Source organism: Oryx dammah, unplaced genomic scaffold (assembly GCF_014754425.2).
Source record: "Oryx dammah isolate SB20612 unplaced genomic scaffold, SCBI_Odam_1.1 HiC_scaffold_24, whole genome shotgun sequence".
Lineage (NCBI taxonomy): Eukaryota > Metazoa > Chordata > Mammalia > Artiodactyla > Bovidae > Oryx > Oryx dammah.
This window is the reverse complement of record NW_024070208.1, coordinates 52,905,365-52,924,853: the sequence shown is the minus strand read 5'-3', so window position 1 is coordinate 52,924,853 and position 19,489 is coordinate 52,905,365. Positions and strand designations below refer to the sequence as shown.

The 19,489-nt window shown below is 38.8% G+C and overlaps 1 protein-coding gene across 1 annotated transcript in view; it reads left to right on the top strand.

Annotated features, from left to right (window-relative positions):
• Positions 1–19,142, top strand: part of EDNRB (endothelin receptor type B) — a 29,838-nt gene extending 10,696 nt beyond the window's left edge. The window contains exons 3-8 of the mRNA XM_040266909.1: positions 10,593–10,705; positions 10,840–11,044; positions 12,657–12,806; positions 13,851–13,984; positions 14,581–14,689; positions 16,621–19,142. Coding sequence (XP_040122843.1) covers positions 10,593–10,705; positions 10,840–11,044; positions 12,657–12,806; positions 13,851–13,984; positions 14,581–14,689; positions 16,621–16,755 — 846 coding nt within the window. The 3' untranslated portion in view covers positions 16,756–19,142. The remainder of the gene's footprint in view (positions 1–10,592; positions 10,706–10,839; positions 11,045–12,656; positions 12,807–13,850; positions 13,985–14,580; positions 14,690–16,620) is intronic.
• Positions 19,143–19,489: the final 347 nt, after the last annotated feature.

Below are 19,489 nucleotides of genomic sequence, written 5' to 3'. Positions count from 1 at the left end.
TCAAGGGTGTTGACAGATATAGCCTGAGCTGAAATGCAATTCTAGATATAATTTATGATGTGAAGCATTTTCTTTGAGGACTTTGCAAAGTTAAGAAGAGGTTGGTTATGTCTGGGAGACAGCTGAGCATGGTATATGGATGTACCTTAGCCAGCAAATTCTCTAATTTTAGACTTTTTTTTTTCTTTCCAATGCTTTTATTTTAGAGATTTACTATTTGTCTTTCCTAAAAGATCCTCTGGTGAAAATGGTAAAGAAATAAGAAAATGGCCAAAATGCAGTGGTAGAAAGAAGAGAGAATGAGGATTGTTCTTGAGTCAGAAAGTATTAGCAGGGACTTCCCTGGGGGTCCAGTGGTTAAGACTTTGTCTTCTAGTACAGAGGGTATGGGTTCGATCCCTGGTCAGGGAGCTAAGATTTCACATTCCTCGCAGCCAGAAAACCAAAACATAAAACAGAAGCAATGCTGTAACAAATTCAATAAAGACTTTAAAAATGGTCCACATCAAAAAAAGAAAGAAATATATCAGCAAAGTTGACTGAGGCATTTTGTCCCCAAGATTCCTTTCCAGACATACTTGTGCCTTCTCACCTTTGTGTTTCTACTTCTCTCCTTAGCTTCATTTTACTTTCCAGAAAGGGGTAACCCAATTCTGTGGGTGTTAGGTTCTATATGTCTCCTTCCCCCTCACACAGGGTTTTTAATTTATATTAAAGAGCTTTTGATTTCCATAGTAATCAAATGTTTTCTAAGCACAGATTATTCCATAAACCATTCTCTGGATAGAATTAGGTTCAAGTAAGACATGAAATGACGTAATAAGATTTGTTGAATTTATTAAGTTTGAGAGTCACTTTCTGAGCCATGAGATCATCAGGTTATAATTCTTTAGTTTCTTTAGGTGTCACAGTGATCTTAGAAGATTCAGCTCAGAGAAGTGAATTGACCATAAAGCTAGATTTGTGAATAGCATTTCTTAATGCTCTTAGTTGAATCTTTTCAACACATGTGACATGTCAATGAAAGCTTTTAAGCACAAATTGAGGATAAGTTTTCATGTTCAGATCATAGATGACTAGCCATCCAGTTATTTATTGGCCTTTTACAGATGTGGAAATAAATTTCATTGTAACCCGAGAAGGGATATATATTTAAGGTGAAGTTAATTTACTCCTAAGACATATTTATTTGTTATCTTTTTATTCTGTCTTTTTGCTGCTCTCAGAGCTTTTGTTTCTAGAAACTTAACTCATTTTAATAGAGTCGTTCATCTATTTCAGCCAGTCCTAGGAATCTTTTCAGAGCAGTGGAAAGCCCTTTCTTTGCTGAAGTGCACATAACAGAGTCCTAGGACAGGGTCTCTGTCTTACACAACTCCAGGGGGTGCTGTTCATACTGTAGTCTATTTAAATGGCTGCTGCTGCTAAGTCGCTTCAGTCGTGTCCAACTCTGTGCGACCCCATAGACCGCAGCCCACCAGGCTCCCCCATCCTTGGGATTCTCTAGGCAAGAATACTGGAGTGGGTTGCCATTTCCTTCTCCAATGTATTTAAATGGCACCTCTGGCCTATTCTTTAAGTGATTAAGTTCATTTTAATGGATGTAAGATGGAACTTGTAATTGGTATTTGTCCCCAGGGCACAAGTACCATGTTTAAGTCAAGAAAATATTTTCTGTGCACTTGACCAGCAGCTTAAACTCTCACTGTACTTTTTAAAATTAAATTTATTTATTTTTTAATTGAAGGATAATTGCTTTACAATATTGTGTTGGTACCCACCAAACACCAACATGAATCAGCCATAAGTATACCTATGTATCCTCCCTCTTGAACCTTCCTCCCACCTCCCTCCCCATCCCACCCTTCAAGGTTGTCACAGAGCTCCAGTTTAAATTAAAGAAAAAAAAAGAAAGAGAGATCAATGGGACATGGGAAATCCTTGAATGAGGGTGTCTTATCTTATTAAAACGCCCGTTCAAATGCAGAAAAACTCTTATCTGCCACAGGAAACAGAGATAAAAGCAGAAGAATACACCCTTCCCCAAACTTGTGAAACACAGCCGCTCCATTATTTCCTTCTTTTGACTCTGACTGTAAAAATATTTCTATAATATCAGTCATTTGAAAGAAATGTTCACAGTTCATCACCAGATGGAACGACAGCAGTCTGGCAAAGTAACCCTGGTTGTCACTTGTAATGCGTTGCTCACCCACCTTCCTGAAAGCATCTCTGTGCTTTTTGCATTCATCTCTGCCACATTTACAAATAACACACCTCATAGAATCCCATCAGATAGTGAGAAATAGTGGGTTCTGTTTTATACCAGTCATTTCCCTGACACGTTTGAGGAGAGAGAGAGGGACGGGGAGGAATTTTGCTTTCCCCTTTTTCCTGTCTGCTTGGCAAGCGGAACTCCCAGAGAAGAGCCAACGCCTCACTTCCAGAGGCCCTGGCTTTATGTGTCAAGAAGAGTTGATCTATCTGGTAGGGAGGAGGACCTGGACTAGACAGTACAAAATCAATCAATCAGTAGTAAGCCCAGTCATCTCATTCTCAGAAGAATTGTTTCAAATATGGGAACTGAAAAGCTCACGACAAGTCTTAATACAAGATGTCTGTCTTATGATCAAATTCATTCACTCATCCATGAACTCATTCATTCATCATTAAGAGCCAACTCACTGGAAAGGACCCTGATGCTGGGAAAGATTGAAGGCAGGAGGGGAAGGGGACGACAGAGGATGAGATGGTTCGGTGGCGTCACTGACTCAGTGGATGTCAGTTTGAGCAAACTCCGGGAGATGGTGAAGGACAGGGAAGCCTGGCATGCTGCAGTCCACGGGCTCGCAAAGAGTCAGACACGACTTAGTGACTGAACAACAACATTTAATCAGCAGTCACTGTGTGCCAGGCACTATGCTAGCCACTAAAAACGTTTTAGAATATTCTGAAACTAAGAACCAGTTAAAGCTCAGTGCATCCTGTTAATTTTTTTGAAAAATAGAAAGGAGAATGGTGGTTATGGTTAATGAGACAATTGAACATTTGTTAGTGCAAGATGGTTAACTTTGGCATTTCCTGACCCTATGGGTCTAGATTCCATTAGGTATTAAGAATGGTATCTACTAATAGGATTTTCTCCATTTAATTTGTCAAGAATGTAATTTTTAATTAAAAAAAGAATTGGAAAATATAAATTTCCCCAGTTGGAAAGATTTTGTAGGACTCATTTAGCAATACCTTTAAAGAAAAGACATTGATTTTCTATTCACAATGTTTATCCTTTTAGAAATTTTTAAAACTATGTAATATAAAAATATGTATATACTATAATAGTATATAGTACATAGTATAAACTATGTACTATAAAAATAATTTTACAATATGATATGAAATTTTGTAGTATCCTGTTGCCTTTTTTCTTTCTCAAGTAGCTGTTTCAACATAAAGTTATGAAATCATGGGCATCTTTGAGTAGAAACCTTATAGTCAGTATTACCATGACTGTTTTCAATCTAGTGTTTATTTGTTTGTTATTTGTGTTTATTTATACAAAAGAAATGTGCTAGCAAAGCAGTGGAAGCTTTAAGGGAAAGAGGCAAGCTTGAGGACAGGCTATCATTTGTCAAATGGACACTACATTGCTCCAAGGAACAATACTAACAAAAGCTCTTTCTCAAATGAGCCATCACCATTGCAAACCAGTGTCAGTAATGGGAATATTTTCTGACTGGCTCACATTTGATAAATGGTAAGTAATATGTATTCAAACTTAATTTTAAGCAGGCCCCAAACATTTAAGTTATGTGGCAGGGACCTAGAAACAATATTGATCCCTGACATTTTTTTTGCAATCAGAGAGATTTGATTACAGGCATGATTTGTCTTCAGTACTCAGATTTTGCCCTTAAGTTATCTAACTGAATGACGAAAACTGCAAATAAGAAATATGAATGTGTTATTGCTAGGTTTAAAGTTAGACTTGCTTCTTCTTGCAATAAAAGAGAATCCGTTTCCTCTACCAAAAGGAAAACTGAATCGTTGAACTTCAGATTATAGGCATTGGGTGTCATTATTTTTGTCAAGAAATAGTGAAATAATTTCCAAGAATTATGAAAACCTGTAAGAACATTCTTTCACCAAATTTTAAAGTGGCGTCTTGGTTGAGATTGATTTTTTTTTTTTAAGTTCACAGCTTTTCCTCCACTCAGGGCAAGAGATTAATGTCTTTGCATTCTTAATAAGCTCCAAGCCCTAAATTGCCGAGACATTCTGGATGGAGGCCATTTAGGCAGAGATGAGCATCAACAGTAAGCATGGTCTATGTCACAGGAGATCAGGCTTCTCAGCGTCTCCACAAAGCCTTCTGATGAGAGAAGCAGAGATTGCCAAAGTCATCCTTCTGACTACGAAATAATAGAAATGTGCACTCAATCCCTCACCTTCTGTGGCCTCTCAGGACTGGCAGCATTCATGTCTGAACTGAAATCATGAAAGGTTTTTTGGCAGTCTCTTTTCCTTTGGAAGGGTAGATTAGAAAATTGTAATCTGTCGGTTGTGATTAAGTTGCTAACTATCTCTGTGTTGAACTTGAAGAGAATTGCTACAATTTTCAGTTTGTGTTTCCCTGTCCCCTGTGATAACTTGGGTCAGAGGTTGGACTGCAGGCCTCCCAGTGGTATGAAGAGCAATCATCCAGTGTCTAGTCTGAGCCAAAAGCAATAATACCCTCAAAACAGAGCCTGGATTCAACACAGAACTCAATTTCCATTGGCCAGACGTCTCTCCCTTCAGTGACCAGACATTCATTTTGACTCATCTAATGACTGTACCCTGTGATACTCACATTTGCATATTTAGAGATTGTTCAAGACAATAAAATAATTGAAACTATCTGAATTTTTGGACATTAGATAAAATAGCTAGGGAGTTATCTATTACTTACTTAAGTGAGCATGTGTGTGCATGCTAAGTCACTTCAGTCATGTCCAACTCTTTGCGACCCTACGTACTATAGCCCTCCAGGCTCCTCTGTCCATGGGATTCTCCAGGCAAGAATACTGGAGTGGGTTGCCATACCTTCTTCCAAGGGATCTTCCTGACCCAGGGATCGAACCCACAATATCATGTCTCCTGCAATGACAGGTGGGTCCTTGACCACAAACGCCATGCAGGAGGCCTCACATAAGTGAGTGACCAAGGACAAATATATTCCCTGGTAGCTCAGTTGGTAAAGAATCCACCTGAAATGCAGGAGACCCCGGGTTGACTCCTCGGTCAGGAAGAACCGCTAGAGAAGGGATAGGCTACCCACTCCAGTATTCTTGGGCTACCCTGGTGGCTCAGCTGATAAAGAATCCACCTGCAATGTGGGAGACCTGGGTTCTCCTGACTCAGGGTCTCTCACAAGGGCCAAGTTATTGGCGGGGCTGCAGTCATGAGAAGGCTTGTCCAAGGCTGGACACTTGGCAAGTCAGTGCCAGCTGTTTTCAGGTGGCCTCAGTTCCTTTTCATGTTGCCTCTTCACAGGGACCCTTGAGTTTCCTCCTTGACATGGTAACTCCCTCAAAGCGATGATCCAAGAGCGAGCAAGGAGGAAGCCAGAATGCCATCTATGAACTAGTCTCAGATGTCAGGCATCATCAGTCCCACCACATTCTATTCACTAAATGTGAATCATTAAGTCCCTCCCCCCCCCCCCGCCAACCGCCCCAGCTTCAAAGGGAGGGAAATGAGCTTCACCTTTTGAAGGGAGGACTGTCAAAGAATTTGTGGGCATGTTTAATATTGGAGTGGGTTTCCATGCCCTTCTCCAGGGGATCTTCCCGATCCAGGGATTGAACCCAAGTCTCCTGCATTACAGGTGGATTCTTTTACTGTCTGAGCCATCGGGGAGCCCTAAAAAACCAAAACAGCAAGTTAATAAACTTCTAAGTACCTCTAAGTCTTTTAACCTATTAAAATGCAGATCATAGTAATTTACCTTATAGGATTGCTTTGGGCATTCAATGATATACCATAGGTAAATGGCTTAGAATAGTGCCTAACCCATTGTAAATGTTAGTTTTCCTTTTTCTTCCGCCTCTGATATAAAGACAGAATGATTAGAAAGACTATCACCTAGATGCAGTAGTTTATACCAAACTATGTCTGGAAGGATTCTTTCAACTGGTTGGAATCTTTTTATTATGTTTGCAAGGGTGATTGGCAAGTCAACCACCTCGAGCTTGTCGCTGGTTCACATTTGCCGGATCCTGGGTCTTCTACACTTCCGTCAACGTCTTCACCATTCATATGATCAACTTCTTTGAGTGTTCTGGCTCCTCGCATCTTATAACCAACCCATCAACAAGTCCTGCTAGCTCTGTTATCAAAATATATCCTGTCTATAATCTGTTCTTTCAGTTGCAAGGCACCACAAGTTTCAGCCCGTGATCTCTCATCAAATCTTCTTTTCTTGACTATTCTAGTCTATCACTGTCTATCTAGTCTATTCATAGTCTACTGTTCCACCTTCTAGTCTATCTTGAGCATCCAGAGTGATCTTTTTATGTTTTAGAATGAGAGGGGTTTTGGTGTTTGTTTGTTTGTTTGTTTGTTTTAATATGGACCATTTTGTTTCAAGACTTTGTTGAATTTGTTACAATATTGCTTCTGTTATTTATGTTCTGGTTTTATTAGCCATAAGCATGTGGAATCTTAGTTCCCTGACCAGGAATCAAACCTGCAACTCTTGCACTGAAAGGTCAAATCTTAACCACTGGATCACCAGGAAAGTCCCTGGAGTGATTTTTTTTTTAACATAAATAAGATAATGCCATCTCCATGTTCAAAATATTGCAATGGATTTCCTTTTTTAAAAAAATCACACTCCTCCCTCTAATTACATCTAGACTGATCTGGACCACTCCAGTCAGCCTTAAGAACCTTCTTTTCATCTCTTCCTCTCACTAGGCTTATTTTTACCTCAGTTCAGTTCAGTTCAGTCGCTCAGTTGTGTCCGACTCTTTGCAACCCTATGAATCGCAGCACGCCAGGCCTCCCTGTCCATCACCATCGCCCGGAGTTCACTCAGATTCACGTCCATCAAGTCAGTGATGCCATCCAGCCATCTCATCCTCTGTCGTCCCCTTCTCCTCCTGCCCCCAATCCCCCCCAGCATCAGAGTCTTTTCCAATGAGTCAACTCTTCTCATGAGGTGGCCAAAGTACTGGAGTTTCAGCTTCAGCATCATTCCTTCCAAAGAAATCCCAGGGCTGATCACCTTCAGAATGGACTTGTTGGATCTCCTTGCAGTCCAAGGGACTCTCAAGAATCTTCTCCAACACCACACTTCAAAAGCATCAATTCTTCGGTGCTCATCCTTCACAGTCCAACTCTCACATCCATACATGACCACTGGAAAAACCATAGCCTTGACTAGACGGACCTTAGTCGGCAAAGTAATGTCTCTGCTTTTGAATATGCTATCTAGGTTGGTCATAACTTTCCTTCCAAGGAGTAAGCGTTTTTTAATTTCATGGCTGCAGTCACCATCTGCAGTGATTTTGGAGCCCCCCAAAATAAAGCCTGACACTGTTTCCACTGTTTCCCCATCTATTTCCCATGAAGTGATGGGACCGGATGCCATGATCTTCATTTTCTGAATGTTGAGCTTTAAGCCAACTTTTTCACTCTCCACTCGGGACCTTTGTACTTGCTCTTTCCTCTGCCTAACATATAGTCTGCATGGCTTACTCTTTTATTTTAGTCAAATCCCTACTGAAGGTTGCTACTTGTGAGAGAGACCTGACTGGTGGTGCAGGGGTTAAGACTTTGCTTCCAATGCAGTGGGTACAGGTTGGATCCTTGGTTGGGAAGCTAAGATCCCACATGCCTCATGGCCAAAAAAATCAAAGCATAAAGCAGAAGCAATATTGTAACAAATTCAATAAAAACTTTAAAAATGGTCCACATCAAAACTATCTTTAAAACAAGAAAGCACCCAAAATTTCATTACAATTTCTCAGTTCAGTTCAATTGCTCAGTCTTGTCCGACTCTTTGTGACCCTATGAACTGCAGCACGCCAGGCCTCCCTGTCCATCACCAACTCTCAGAGCCTACTCAAACTCATGTCCATTGAGTCAGTGATGCCATCCAACCATCTCATCCTCTGTCATCCCCTTCTCTTCCTGCCCTCATTCTTTCCCAGCATCAGGGTCTTTTCCAATGAGTCAGCTCTTCACATCAGCTGCCACAAATCCTGTGAACACCATATTAAGTATTTAGGTATTCTTTCTCTGCTTCCCTCACTAGACTGTAAGCTCCATGAGAGCAGGGAGTTTGCCTTGTTCACTGATAGGCCCCCATACTCCAAATGGTGTTGGCACATGGTGGGTATTGAATACATGTTTGTTGAATGAATAAATGAATAAGCAGAGTTATGAGCCAGCCCATTTTAATCCAGAGGTCACAAGTTAGAGGCTGGTCTGACACATAAAATTATTTTGTTAACATTATGTTATTATCTGTTAGTGTTTTTGTTTTTTCAAAAATTTGAATTAGTTGACAATTTTTATAAATTGTGAGATTTATATAAACATTTGGGGATAAAAATCAAGATATTTTGGTACTGGGGATTTCTTATCAGCAATCACATCATGTTTATTAGCACAGGCTCCTTTTAGACAGGATTTACCCCAGACCCCTCTGCCCGCTATTATTTCCTGACACCAGTGACTTTCTTGCACCTGGCTGCCTTCACTCTTGTGTGATCTGCCTGGCCTTGCAGGCTTTCCGACCCTAGAAAAAGCATATTTGCTGTAAGTTTGCCAACATTCGTCTACATGTCGGTGTAATTTTTCATGTCTATCTTAGAAATGAAATTGGTCTCATGCTGGAGCCCTGAGTCATATTCATACTGAGACACACATTTCAGCTTTGGGTGCCATTCTAGTTGCCAAACAGTTACCCAGCATGACAAACTCTACAAAGAAATGTTACAAGTAGAAGAATGGAAAGACTTAATTATGTTTCAAACTAGTTTTCAACTTTGGAAGGTTATTCTTTAAAACATTAAAACACACATAGGTAGATTTAAAAGTTTCTTTTCAAACCACGTAAACATTTGACCCAAATGTTTACCGAATGTGATTCATTTACATTGTGTGTGGGGCATACCCAGTTGTCCTACAAAAGAAAACCATGAGTTTAACAGAAGATGGCTGCATAGTTAGTTTGAAATAGAAATGTATGTATAGTAGCAAGAACTAAGTCATTTTGCTCACTGAATAACCAGTGCCTATGTATTTTAGGGACTTGAATACTTAAGCATCTACTGTGTATCAGGAACTGTGCTAGGCAATTGCAGAAGTTGTATTCTGTCTGATAGGCTAGGGGTTGCAGACAGCAAAAACTTAACAAAACAAACAAGTATACTATACTATACACAATAGGAGTTAATAAGTGCTGTAGGTGTAAAGGAAAGTGGAGTAGAAAGATGGAGATGGGCAGGTCTGACCATTTCCTATCCTTAGCAGTGTGGTCATATTGAAAAGATGAGACTTGAGCAAGAGCTAAAAGAAGTAAAGGTTTTAGCCAAGTGGATTTGTGGGGGGAAAGCCTTCTGGGAGAAGGAAAGACACTCAGGTGAAGTCTTAAGGAAGAAGCGTGCCTTGTGTTGAACACATTCTGGACAGTGTGCTGACTGACAGTGCAGTTGACCAGAGTGAAGAGTAAGGACACTAACACACATTCTGTTCTCCATAGGAGTCATCTGTGCTTAGTTGCTTAGTTGTGTCCAACTCTTTGCGACCCCATGGACTCTAGCCCACCAGGCTCCTCTGTCCACGGGGATTCTCCAGGCAAGAATACTAGAGTGGGTTGCCACTCTCTTCTCCAGGGGATCTTTCCAACCCAGGGATAGAACCCAGGTCTCCTGCACTGCAGGCAGATTCTTTACCAGCTGAGCTACCAGAGAAGCCCAGGGAGTCATCTAGTCTAACCAAGGAACACTTCTCACCTATTATTTTGATTTGGCCATCAACTGAGCATTGGAGACTTCATAAGAGAATGAGAGGCATTTTCAGCACTACAGGCTCAACTTAAATTTTTTTTTAAACTGGAATATAATTGTTTTACAATGTTGTGTTAGTGTCTTCTGTGCAATGAAGTAAATCAGCAATATGTATACATATATCCTCTTTCTCTTGAGCCTCCCTTCCACTGCCCTCCCCCCCATGCCACCCCTCTAGATCATCACAGAAGACTAATCTGAGCTCCCGGTGCTATACAGCAGCTTCCCATTTTTGTAAGGAGAACTTAAGCAATTGGCCCCAGTTGGCCCTGCAGTAGAAGAGACCTTGACCCTAATCTCCTGTTCATGTGTAGCTAATTCTCCTGAATTGGCTGCCCTTTCATGATTGCCAGCCCACTCTCTTATTCCAAATATCTAACAAATGCAGGTGGTTTTCAGAGGAGTGCATGAGAAAAAGAACTGGAATTTGTTATTTTACTCCACAAGCTCATTCACCTCCACTAAGTAATACATACAGTTCAAGAGCACTGTGTGAACATCTCCCTAACAGAGCTTTGTGTCTCCTCGATGCAGCTGCTCGCCAAGGACTGGCCCTTTGGGGTTGAGATGTGTAAGCTGGTGCCTTTCATTCAGAAGGCCTCCGTGGGCATCACTGTGCTGAGTCTATGTGCTCTAAGTATTGACAGGTAAGAGCATGTATCTAAGCAACATATATCCTGACCACAATCCTAGTGGTTGCTACATTACTTAGAAAGTAAACTGTAATTCAGTAAAAACCAGGCTGTGCCAGCTTGGCAATTGATTCTGTTTTGTTCTTCAGATATCGAGCTGTTGCTTCTTGGAGTCGGATTAAAGGAATCGGGGTTCCAAAATGGACAGCAGTAGAAATTGTTTTAATTTGGGTGGTCTCTGTGGTTCTGGCTGTCCCTGAGGCCATGGGTTTTGATATAATTACGAGTGATCACATAGGAAATAATCTGAGAATCTGCTTGCTCCATCCCACTCAGAAAACAGCATTTATGCAGGTAAATTTACTTTTCTTTCCCTTTTCTGCTCTTGCCTTATAAATGTTTAGCTATTTTCCCCCAATCTCCTCTTCTTGGGAAATTATTGATTTGTGACTGTCCTTGGCATAAATTAAAAGTGTAGGTCCCAGGACCTCAGGGTTAACAGCAGGACTAATGACCCATGCTACAAGAAGCTAGGTCATTACTTCTCCAAGAATCCCCTGGTTCTCAGGAATACAGATAAGCCAAGTTGACATAAGAGAATCGATTGGAATTTATAGCTTTCCTACTCGAATTCACGTAAGAACTGCCAGCTACAACATATTTTGCATTAAGCAACACAGCAGTCATTGGAGGCAGAGTGTGGTTAAAGGGATGATCAAGTGGAAGTCACCCTGGTATGGATAGACTGGTAGAAATCTACGTGACTCCATGAATCTTGGTATGAATTTCAAGCCTGTCCTCTCTCTAAAGGGAAAACTACCATTGCAAAGAACTTCATCTTGTCTATTTATTTAAGAGTGTTTAATTAGGAAATGGGGGAAAATAGCAATGCTGGTCATCAGAAAATAGACCCTAAGTGAAAAAAGCTCTTCCCAACAGAAAGGGTGAGGAGGAGTTAATGCAAAGGGAGTGGGTCCATATGTCACAAATAATTATTTTCTACTTTACACATAAGTTTATATAAGACTTTATGTATATGTGTATAGATCATGGTAAACAAAAGACTAAAGAGTTAATGGGAAACTAAAAATGAAAATGCTGTTTCCTTGTTTCTTATTAGTTACAGTGGAAAAAGTACTGCATGGGTGTGTGCTAAGTCTCAGTCATGTCCCAATCTTTGCGACCCCATGGATCTTACTCCACCAAGCACCTCTGTCCATGGGATTATCCAGACAAGAATACTGGAGTGGGTTGCTGTGCTCTCCTCCAGGGGATTGTTCCGACCCAGGGATCAAACCCACATCACTTATGTCTCTTGCGTTGGCAGACAGGTCCCTTACCATAAGCACTACCTGGGAAGCCCAAAGTACTGCATAGATTCCATAACTTCTGTTCCAACAGAGACATACCTGGAACAACAATCTTTAAAAGGAAAAGGAAAAAAGAACAAGTAAGAGAGGAGTCATTTTATAAACAATTTTGATTTTTAGTTGATAGTTTAGATGTATACATCCTTGAGCTAAATGATTACTATAGACCTCTTCCTACCTGCTTTCCCCAGAAACAAACTTGTTAAAAAGTGAGAAGTTCCCCAAAACACTAGAATATCTTTATACATCCAAATGTGGTAAGGAATTCCTTTCACTTATGTGAAGACAAAAATATTTGAGTTATCAAGTATTTAAAATGTTGCCCAATTGCTTACATTTCTATATATAATTATAGCACACTGCCTTAGAGAATTGAAACACCTTTAGGAAAAGTTTGTTTCACTTAATTTAATTTTTTGTTCAGCAGACAAAAAGTTCTACATAGTAGAATAAAGATTCTACTGAAAGATTCTACATAGTATTTATAAAATGGATCTGCTTTAGAAGATTATTCCTTGATGAGCATTTTTAAATATTTGGTATGTAAGATTTTCTTACAGAGGAATATTAACTATAACATCCTTTCTTCCCCTTAGTTTTACAAGACAGCTAAAGATTGGTGGCTATTTAGTTTCTATTTCTGCCTGCCATTGGCCATCACTGCATTGTTTTATACCCTGATGACTTGTGAAATGTTGAGAAAGAAGAGTGGTATGCAAATTGCTTTAAATGATCACTTAAAACAGGTAAGGAAATAGAAATATTTGCTGACTCATGATTACAATTCCAATTATGAATATGAAAATTATTGTAGTGATAATAAACTGAAAGTATCATCTACTAGAGCATAATTGCTTTTTCTTAGTCTGATATTTTTAATATGTTTTATACTATCTACCTGGAGGTATCCTACATAATCTAAAGGAATGTAAAAAGAGCCATCACTTTTTTAGAGAAACCATTTTTTATTGGAGTATAATTCTTTGCAGTGCTGTGTTAGTTTCTGCTGTGCAGTGAAGTGAATCAGCTCTATGTGTACATAGATGCCCCTGCTCTTGGGCCTCCCTCTCTCCACCGCCCATCCCACTCAGCTAGGTCATCACAGAGCACTGAGCTGAGCTCCCTGTGTTATACTGCAGGTTCCCACTATCCATTTACACATGGTAGTCTATTTATGTCAAATCTAATCTCCCAGTTCGTCCTACCCTCCTCTCGCCTGCTTGGTGTCCATACATCCTTTCTCTATGTCTGTGTCTCTATTCCTGCCCTGCAAACAGGTTCATCTGTACCATTTTTCTAGATTCCGCATATAAGCCGTTACTTTTTAAAGATGAATCTCTAGGATGAGAGGAAAGCCCGGCTAGTTAGGGGGTTTGAAATGGACATGTACATACGGCTATATTTAAAATGAATAACCAGCAAGGACCTACTATATTAGCACATAGAATTCTCCTAAATGTTGTGTGGCAGCCTGGATGGGAGGGGAGTTTGAGTGAAAAGGGATATATGTATATGTATGGCTGAGTCCCTTTGCTGTTCACCTGAAACTATCACAGCATTGTTTATTGGCTATACCCCAATGCAAAATGAAAAATTTAAAGAAAAAGATGAATCTCTAGTCATTTAGGTTCTAATTCACAGTAACTATTCAGTTTAAAACTCTGTATCCTGAATTTTTACAAATGCCACTGACTTTTTGTAAACAGTATTAAACATTTTGTTTGGAAAGAAAGAATGCTGTGATTATAATAAGCCATCCATTACAGAGTCTGATTGTGGTTTTATTTCAGAGACGGGAAGTGGCCAAAACAGTATTTTGCCTGGTCCTTGTCTTTGCTCTGTGTTGGCTTCCTCTTCATCTTAGCAGAATTTTGAAGCTCACTCTTTATGATCAGCATGATCCCCGTAGATGTGAATTTTTGAGGTAAGTAAGGTAAAATAGAAATAGTTGTATAAATAAATGCCATTCAGAAGTTTTTCCATTGATTCCTTTCATTGGCAGGAAGAGAGAGTACTATTTTTCTAATCCTAATGGAGCAGTTTAAGATGCTCCCCCACCCCTTTCTTTTTACTTTTACTTCTATTTCCAACAGAGAAGTAAGGGGAGCTTTGGAGAACACTGAGAATGGAGAGCCAGGGATGTCCAAGTGAGTGAGTGACATGATTGAAAATACCAGATCTGGTTCTCCATTGCACTTTGTAAATCCTTTCTTTTTTAGACAACCTGGGCACTTACAAAATATATTTCATTTTAAGGCAGAGAATTGAGCATGGGAGTGGGAATAGGGATTAAGGATATGACAGGGACAGAGAATAAGAGAAAGAGAGAGACAGAAGCAAAGAGAAAGAGAGAGACAGAGGCAAAGAGAAAGAGAGAGAGACAGAGAGATCAAAATCAGCAAAGACTAGTGATAAAGTCAAAATAATTATAAATGGGTAATTTTTAATTTATAAAGTACAAAAATCTGTAAAGGATTTGTGCTCATAGCACATAAATAAATTTTTGTATTATTTTTGCAGCTTTTTGTTGGTATTGGACTACATTGGCATCAACATGGCCTCCCTGAATTCCTGTATTAACCCAATAGCTCTGTATTTGGTGAGCAAAAGATTCAAAAACTGCTTTAAGGTAAGAGAGTATTTGAAAATCAAAAACCCTTTTAATCTGGTATCAAATATAACCCTTACACATTATTAATATTTCTAACCAGAGAGGTCTAGTCAATTGTTTTATAATTTTCCCTTGTATTACATGATAGATGATTCTTTAAATATAAATTTTGCTCATAAATCACTATGATTGATTTCTCCCTACAAATCCCAGTCAACCATTCACTACTGCCTCAACCAATCAGTTTTACTCATAGAATTACTCAGAAAATGAATAAAAAATTATATGCATTGATATCTGAATGCTATCACATGATAAAATAAGAGCTACACATGAATTAAATGCACTGTTTCCCTATTTGGAAGATTTTGGACTAAGTAACACACTGCCAATTATAACTAAGTTAGTCTCCTTTTCATACACAGGTGAGAATTACAAGTCAAACAAAGCAGCTTAATTCAAGTTCTACCTTCACTTTTTTGCCTTCATTCGATAGCAGTATTCCTTGATATAGAATACATGAAATTATTCCTCATTTGGCTGCTTCCATTTGTGTGTAACATCCATCCATTCATTCACTCCTTCAGTTACCTAGTATGGAATAAAATATTCCTTCCCCTTATATCCACTTGTTCCTAGTGTAACCAAACCCAGGTTGGCTGCTTGCTGCTCATACACCAATAATTCCAGAGGCAAGTGTTAATAAAGGAGAAAAATGGAGAAAAATGCTTTCATCAGAAAAGCCAGTAATCTAGGGAGATGGTGGACTTGGGTCCAGAGACCAACTCCAAAGATTCTGTTCAGTCACAACAATTTTTAAAGGGAAAAATGGAGGGAGAAGAATCTCAGTGAATCATCCAGGCAGAAGGTTAGGCTCTGCCTCTCCATGGAAGACAGACTGTCTGGCTCTGTCTTCAGATGTTATCTTGCCAAGTGATCTGCTCCCAGGATTCCTTGCGGGGACTGCTGTGGGTGCCGACCTAGTCCTGCTTCTTTTTATCTAGGAGAAGCATCAACAGGTTAAACAAGGCATCTTGTGCACTCAGTTGAGCAGTAAGTCAGGAGTTAGTTTCAATTGCTTAGTGATCAAATCCCTAGGGGTGTGTTAGTTGCTCAGTCATGTCCAACTCTTTGTGACCCCATGGTCTGTAGCCCACCAGCCTCCTCTGCCCATGGAATTCTCCAAGCAAGAATACTGGAGTGGATTGCCATACCCTTCTCCAGGGGATTTTCCCAAACCAGAGATTGAACCTCAGTCTTCTGCATTGCAGTCAGATTCTTTATCCTCTGAGCCACCAGAGAAGCCTATAATTAGGTTATTTTAAGGTTAGAAGTGAACAGAAATAGGCAAACAGGAAAGGGACAAAGGAGCTGTTTTCAGTTCCCCACTGTCAACCACCGTTCCATTTCTATGGGATTAGGGGTGAAGTCCTAGGGCGCCATATTCTCAGAGGGGAAGATGTCAACATGGGTTTGTAGCATCTCTTTGCTGACAATTCTAGTTGTGTACTTAAATATATGGGCAGAACAAGCTACAATTATTTTGATGCCCACAAAGTTACAGATTATTATATATGTGTGGGTATGGTAATATTTCCACTTGCATAGGAAAAAAAGGTTTGAGTTATATATTTATTAAATATTAAGAGTATTTCTCAAGTAATCAAGAGTAAGTATCCAAGAATTGAGTGTCTTTCTATTTCATTTTAATTAAAAGATGAAGAAGTGTTATTATATACATTTTTTTTTGGTGTAGCTTCTAGTTTAAAAAATTATCAAATACTACTTCTGTAGTTATATGTTTTTAAGGGGAAAATAAGAGGGCATGGCAAGAAAGTGGCCCAAGAATTGCTGTTCATGCAGAGAAAGCCAGAATTCTGGTGAGCAGGGAGGGTTGTGATAGTGTAACTTGATGTAAACTTATAACAAAGTTACTTTGTTTTGTGCAGTCGTGTTTATGCTGCTGGTGCCAATCATTTGAAGAAAAGCAGTCCATGGAGGAAAAGCAGTCGTGCTTAAAGTTCAAAGCTAATGATCACGGATATGACAACTTCCGTTCCAGTAATAAATACAGCTCATCTTGAAAGAAGGAATATTCATTTTCTTTATTTTGGACAGAAATGATTCAAACAAAGAGGTGTCTGCCAAAGTGAAACAAAACAACGTGTGTGTTTGCACAAAACAATGTACAAATCTAAGAGTGATTATTTTCTTCACGCTCAAGAGTTCCACATGGCATTTGACGAGCTGTTGCCAGCATGAGAAGACAAGCAGCGAGAATTAAGAAAGCCTCATTGTGAAAGCACTTAATTCTTTACAGTTAGCACTTCACTATATTATAGCTCTTCAGAACTTCTGGTCTATTCATACACCACTTACATTTAACTTGAGTTCACTCAGAATTCCTGTGAAAGATGTTTATTTTTGTAAATTAAGATGAATCTGATGTAAACGAAAAAAAGTGTCACTGCTAAACAGAATTTTTAGATGAAATTTAAATTACTCAATTTAAAAATTTTAAAATCTTTTAAAGTTTCACACCTTTGGTGGGACTATATTTGGAAACAACACGTGAAAATAGTTCAGCTGGTGTATTTTTGACATTAGAGACATATTTAAATGATCAGGAGGGAAAATCAGAGAGACTGAGGTTTTTGAAAATCATGCAACTTTACATTCAGATAAGATCAAATGTCACAAAGGGACAGAGAGAGAAGTTTTGGAATGCCATCCCAAAACACTGCTTTGAAATTGCCTATTCGTGTACTTGGCAAAGAAAGGACTACCTACAATTTTTTTGAGGATTATTAAAGCATTCTTCTTTTACCACTGTAGTTTAAATTCTGTACGTTTAGTTTTGTCATCTGTAAATACTTAGCTACAATACACAACGTGTAGATGATTAAACAGAGGGCAGGCCCCAGTGTTCATACCTTTACAATGGAGAGATGCCAGTAACCCCATCATGGACAGAATGTGAGTTGCCTGGAGCGCTGAGCATATGGCAAAGGAAACAGCAGCATCTTCTCTGCAATTAAGGCGGTATCTGGCACATGTACCATGTGATAGTTAAAATACTGTCTCTAAGATCATAGCTATTACAGTCAGTGCAAGAGACACCTTTAAAACTTAGTACTAACTTTTATATTATTTTTGTAAATAACATAGAAAAGAGTTCAGGATGCGGTGCTTTCCTGTCACAGGCAAAACTGCTATATGAGACTGTTCAGAACCTTTTAACTTTGTGCATTCTTGCCGAATTCTTTCATCTCCCCAGCAAAGTGCCTTAGGTTAACTCAGATGAGATGTGTGTGAAAGTATGTACGAGAGAAAAACGGAAGACAGAGGAAATGAGATGGGGTGGGAGGAGACCCATGGGGACAGATTCCCATTCTTAGCCTGATGTTCGTCATTGCCCTTTACATCAATGCAAAAGGTCCTGATTCTGTTCCAGCAAAACACAGTGCAATGTTCTCAGAGTGGCTTCAGGAACAAATTGGGCCCAAGAGCTTTAACTCTGTCTTAAAATATAACAGAGTTTCTGAATTTTTTTTTTTTGTGTGTGTGTGTGGTAACCCAGAGCCACATGTTGGGAATAAACAAGCAATGCTGCTTTCCAGCACCTAATGTGATGATACGAAAAACCCAACAATGCCAGAAAGGAAAGACAAGTCATGAGTTTATGTGCCACATAGAATTTATTTACACACCACAGTCTTGTTTATTAATGTCTTCCTAATCATTTTCAGATCCTTCTCATCACAAAAGACACTTCAAACTTCAGATCTTAAATTAACTTTGGGTCAGTACTGTTTTCAGTTTGTTAATGGATTTTTTTATTCCTATTTAAATTTGAGCTCATTTTGTGACCATTTCACTTCTCTCATTTACATTATAATGCCCTTTCTCTGTGTCAGAATCATGGGCTGTCAACATCTTGCCAAATTTTAAACTGCACACAGAAAGTATATGCATGCATTATTTATAATGAACTCATGTTCTGTAGCTTTTCTAAAAATGGTTGATTCAAAATTTAAACAGCCTGACAAAGGCTGGTAAGAAACAAACATGATTTCTCAGCATAAATAAAATCAATATGGGGAAAGGGGCTACCGTTTAATTTTCAAATATATTTTCTAGTGTTAAGGACTGTATAATATAACAGTGGACAAAAGTAGTGTTAACATGGTTGTAAAGCTTAAAAGACTTATGACACTTTTAGATTTTCTCTTTTATATTTGCTAATATGGGTGTGCATTAGTATTGATAGCTTATAACATGGCCAAATGAATACAGTTTATAACAAAGCATGAGTATGCTGTAACTAACTTTATAAAATTGTAATATAACCATGTAAAATAATTATATATTTTGTTTTTTCGGAGGTCACTTAAAGTGGCAACTACTATAGTTGCTAATTCTTTACAATGTAAACAAAATCAATAAAAATTTAAATTGTTTTTGAAAAAGACCAGCTTATTTTTTTCAATGCACAAACAATAACTTATTAAACACTAATTTAGTATTAAAGTTTAAAGGAAATATAAATGTCACAAATGGACATTACTTATGTTAAATACACAACTATCAAGAAAATATGAAAGTTCTTAAATTAAAATGCCAAGTTTCTGTTAATGGTTTATGGTTTACTGTTGCGAGTAACCAGACACATAATATACATTCAATTTTCCAAGGTTATCTGATTGATAGTTGCCAATGGCACCTTATGTCTTTCCACCTCTGGTTTCTTGCCTGGGGAGCATTTCATTGTCTAATTATTACTGTCTCATAGATGAAAAGTGAAAGGCTGAAATGAGA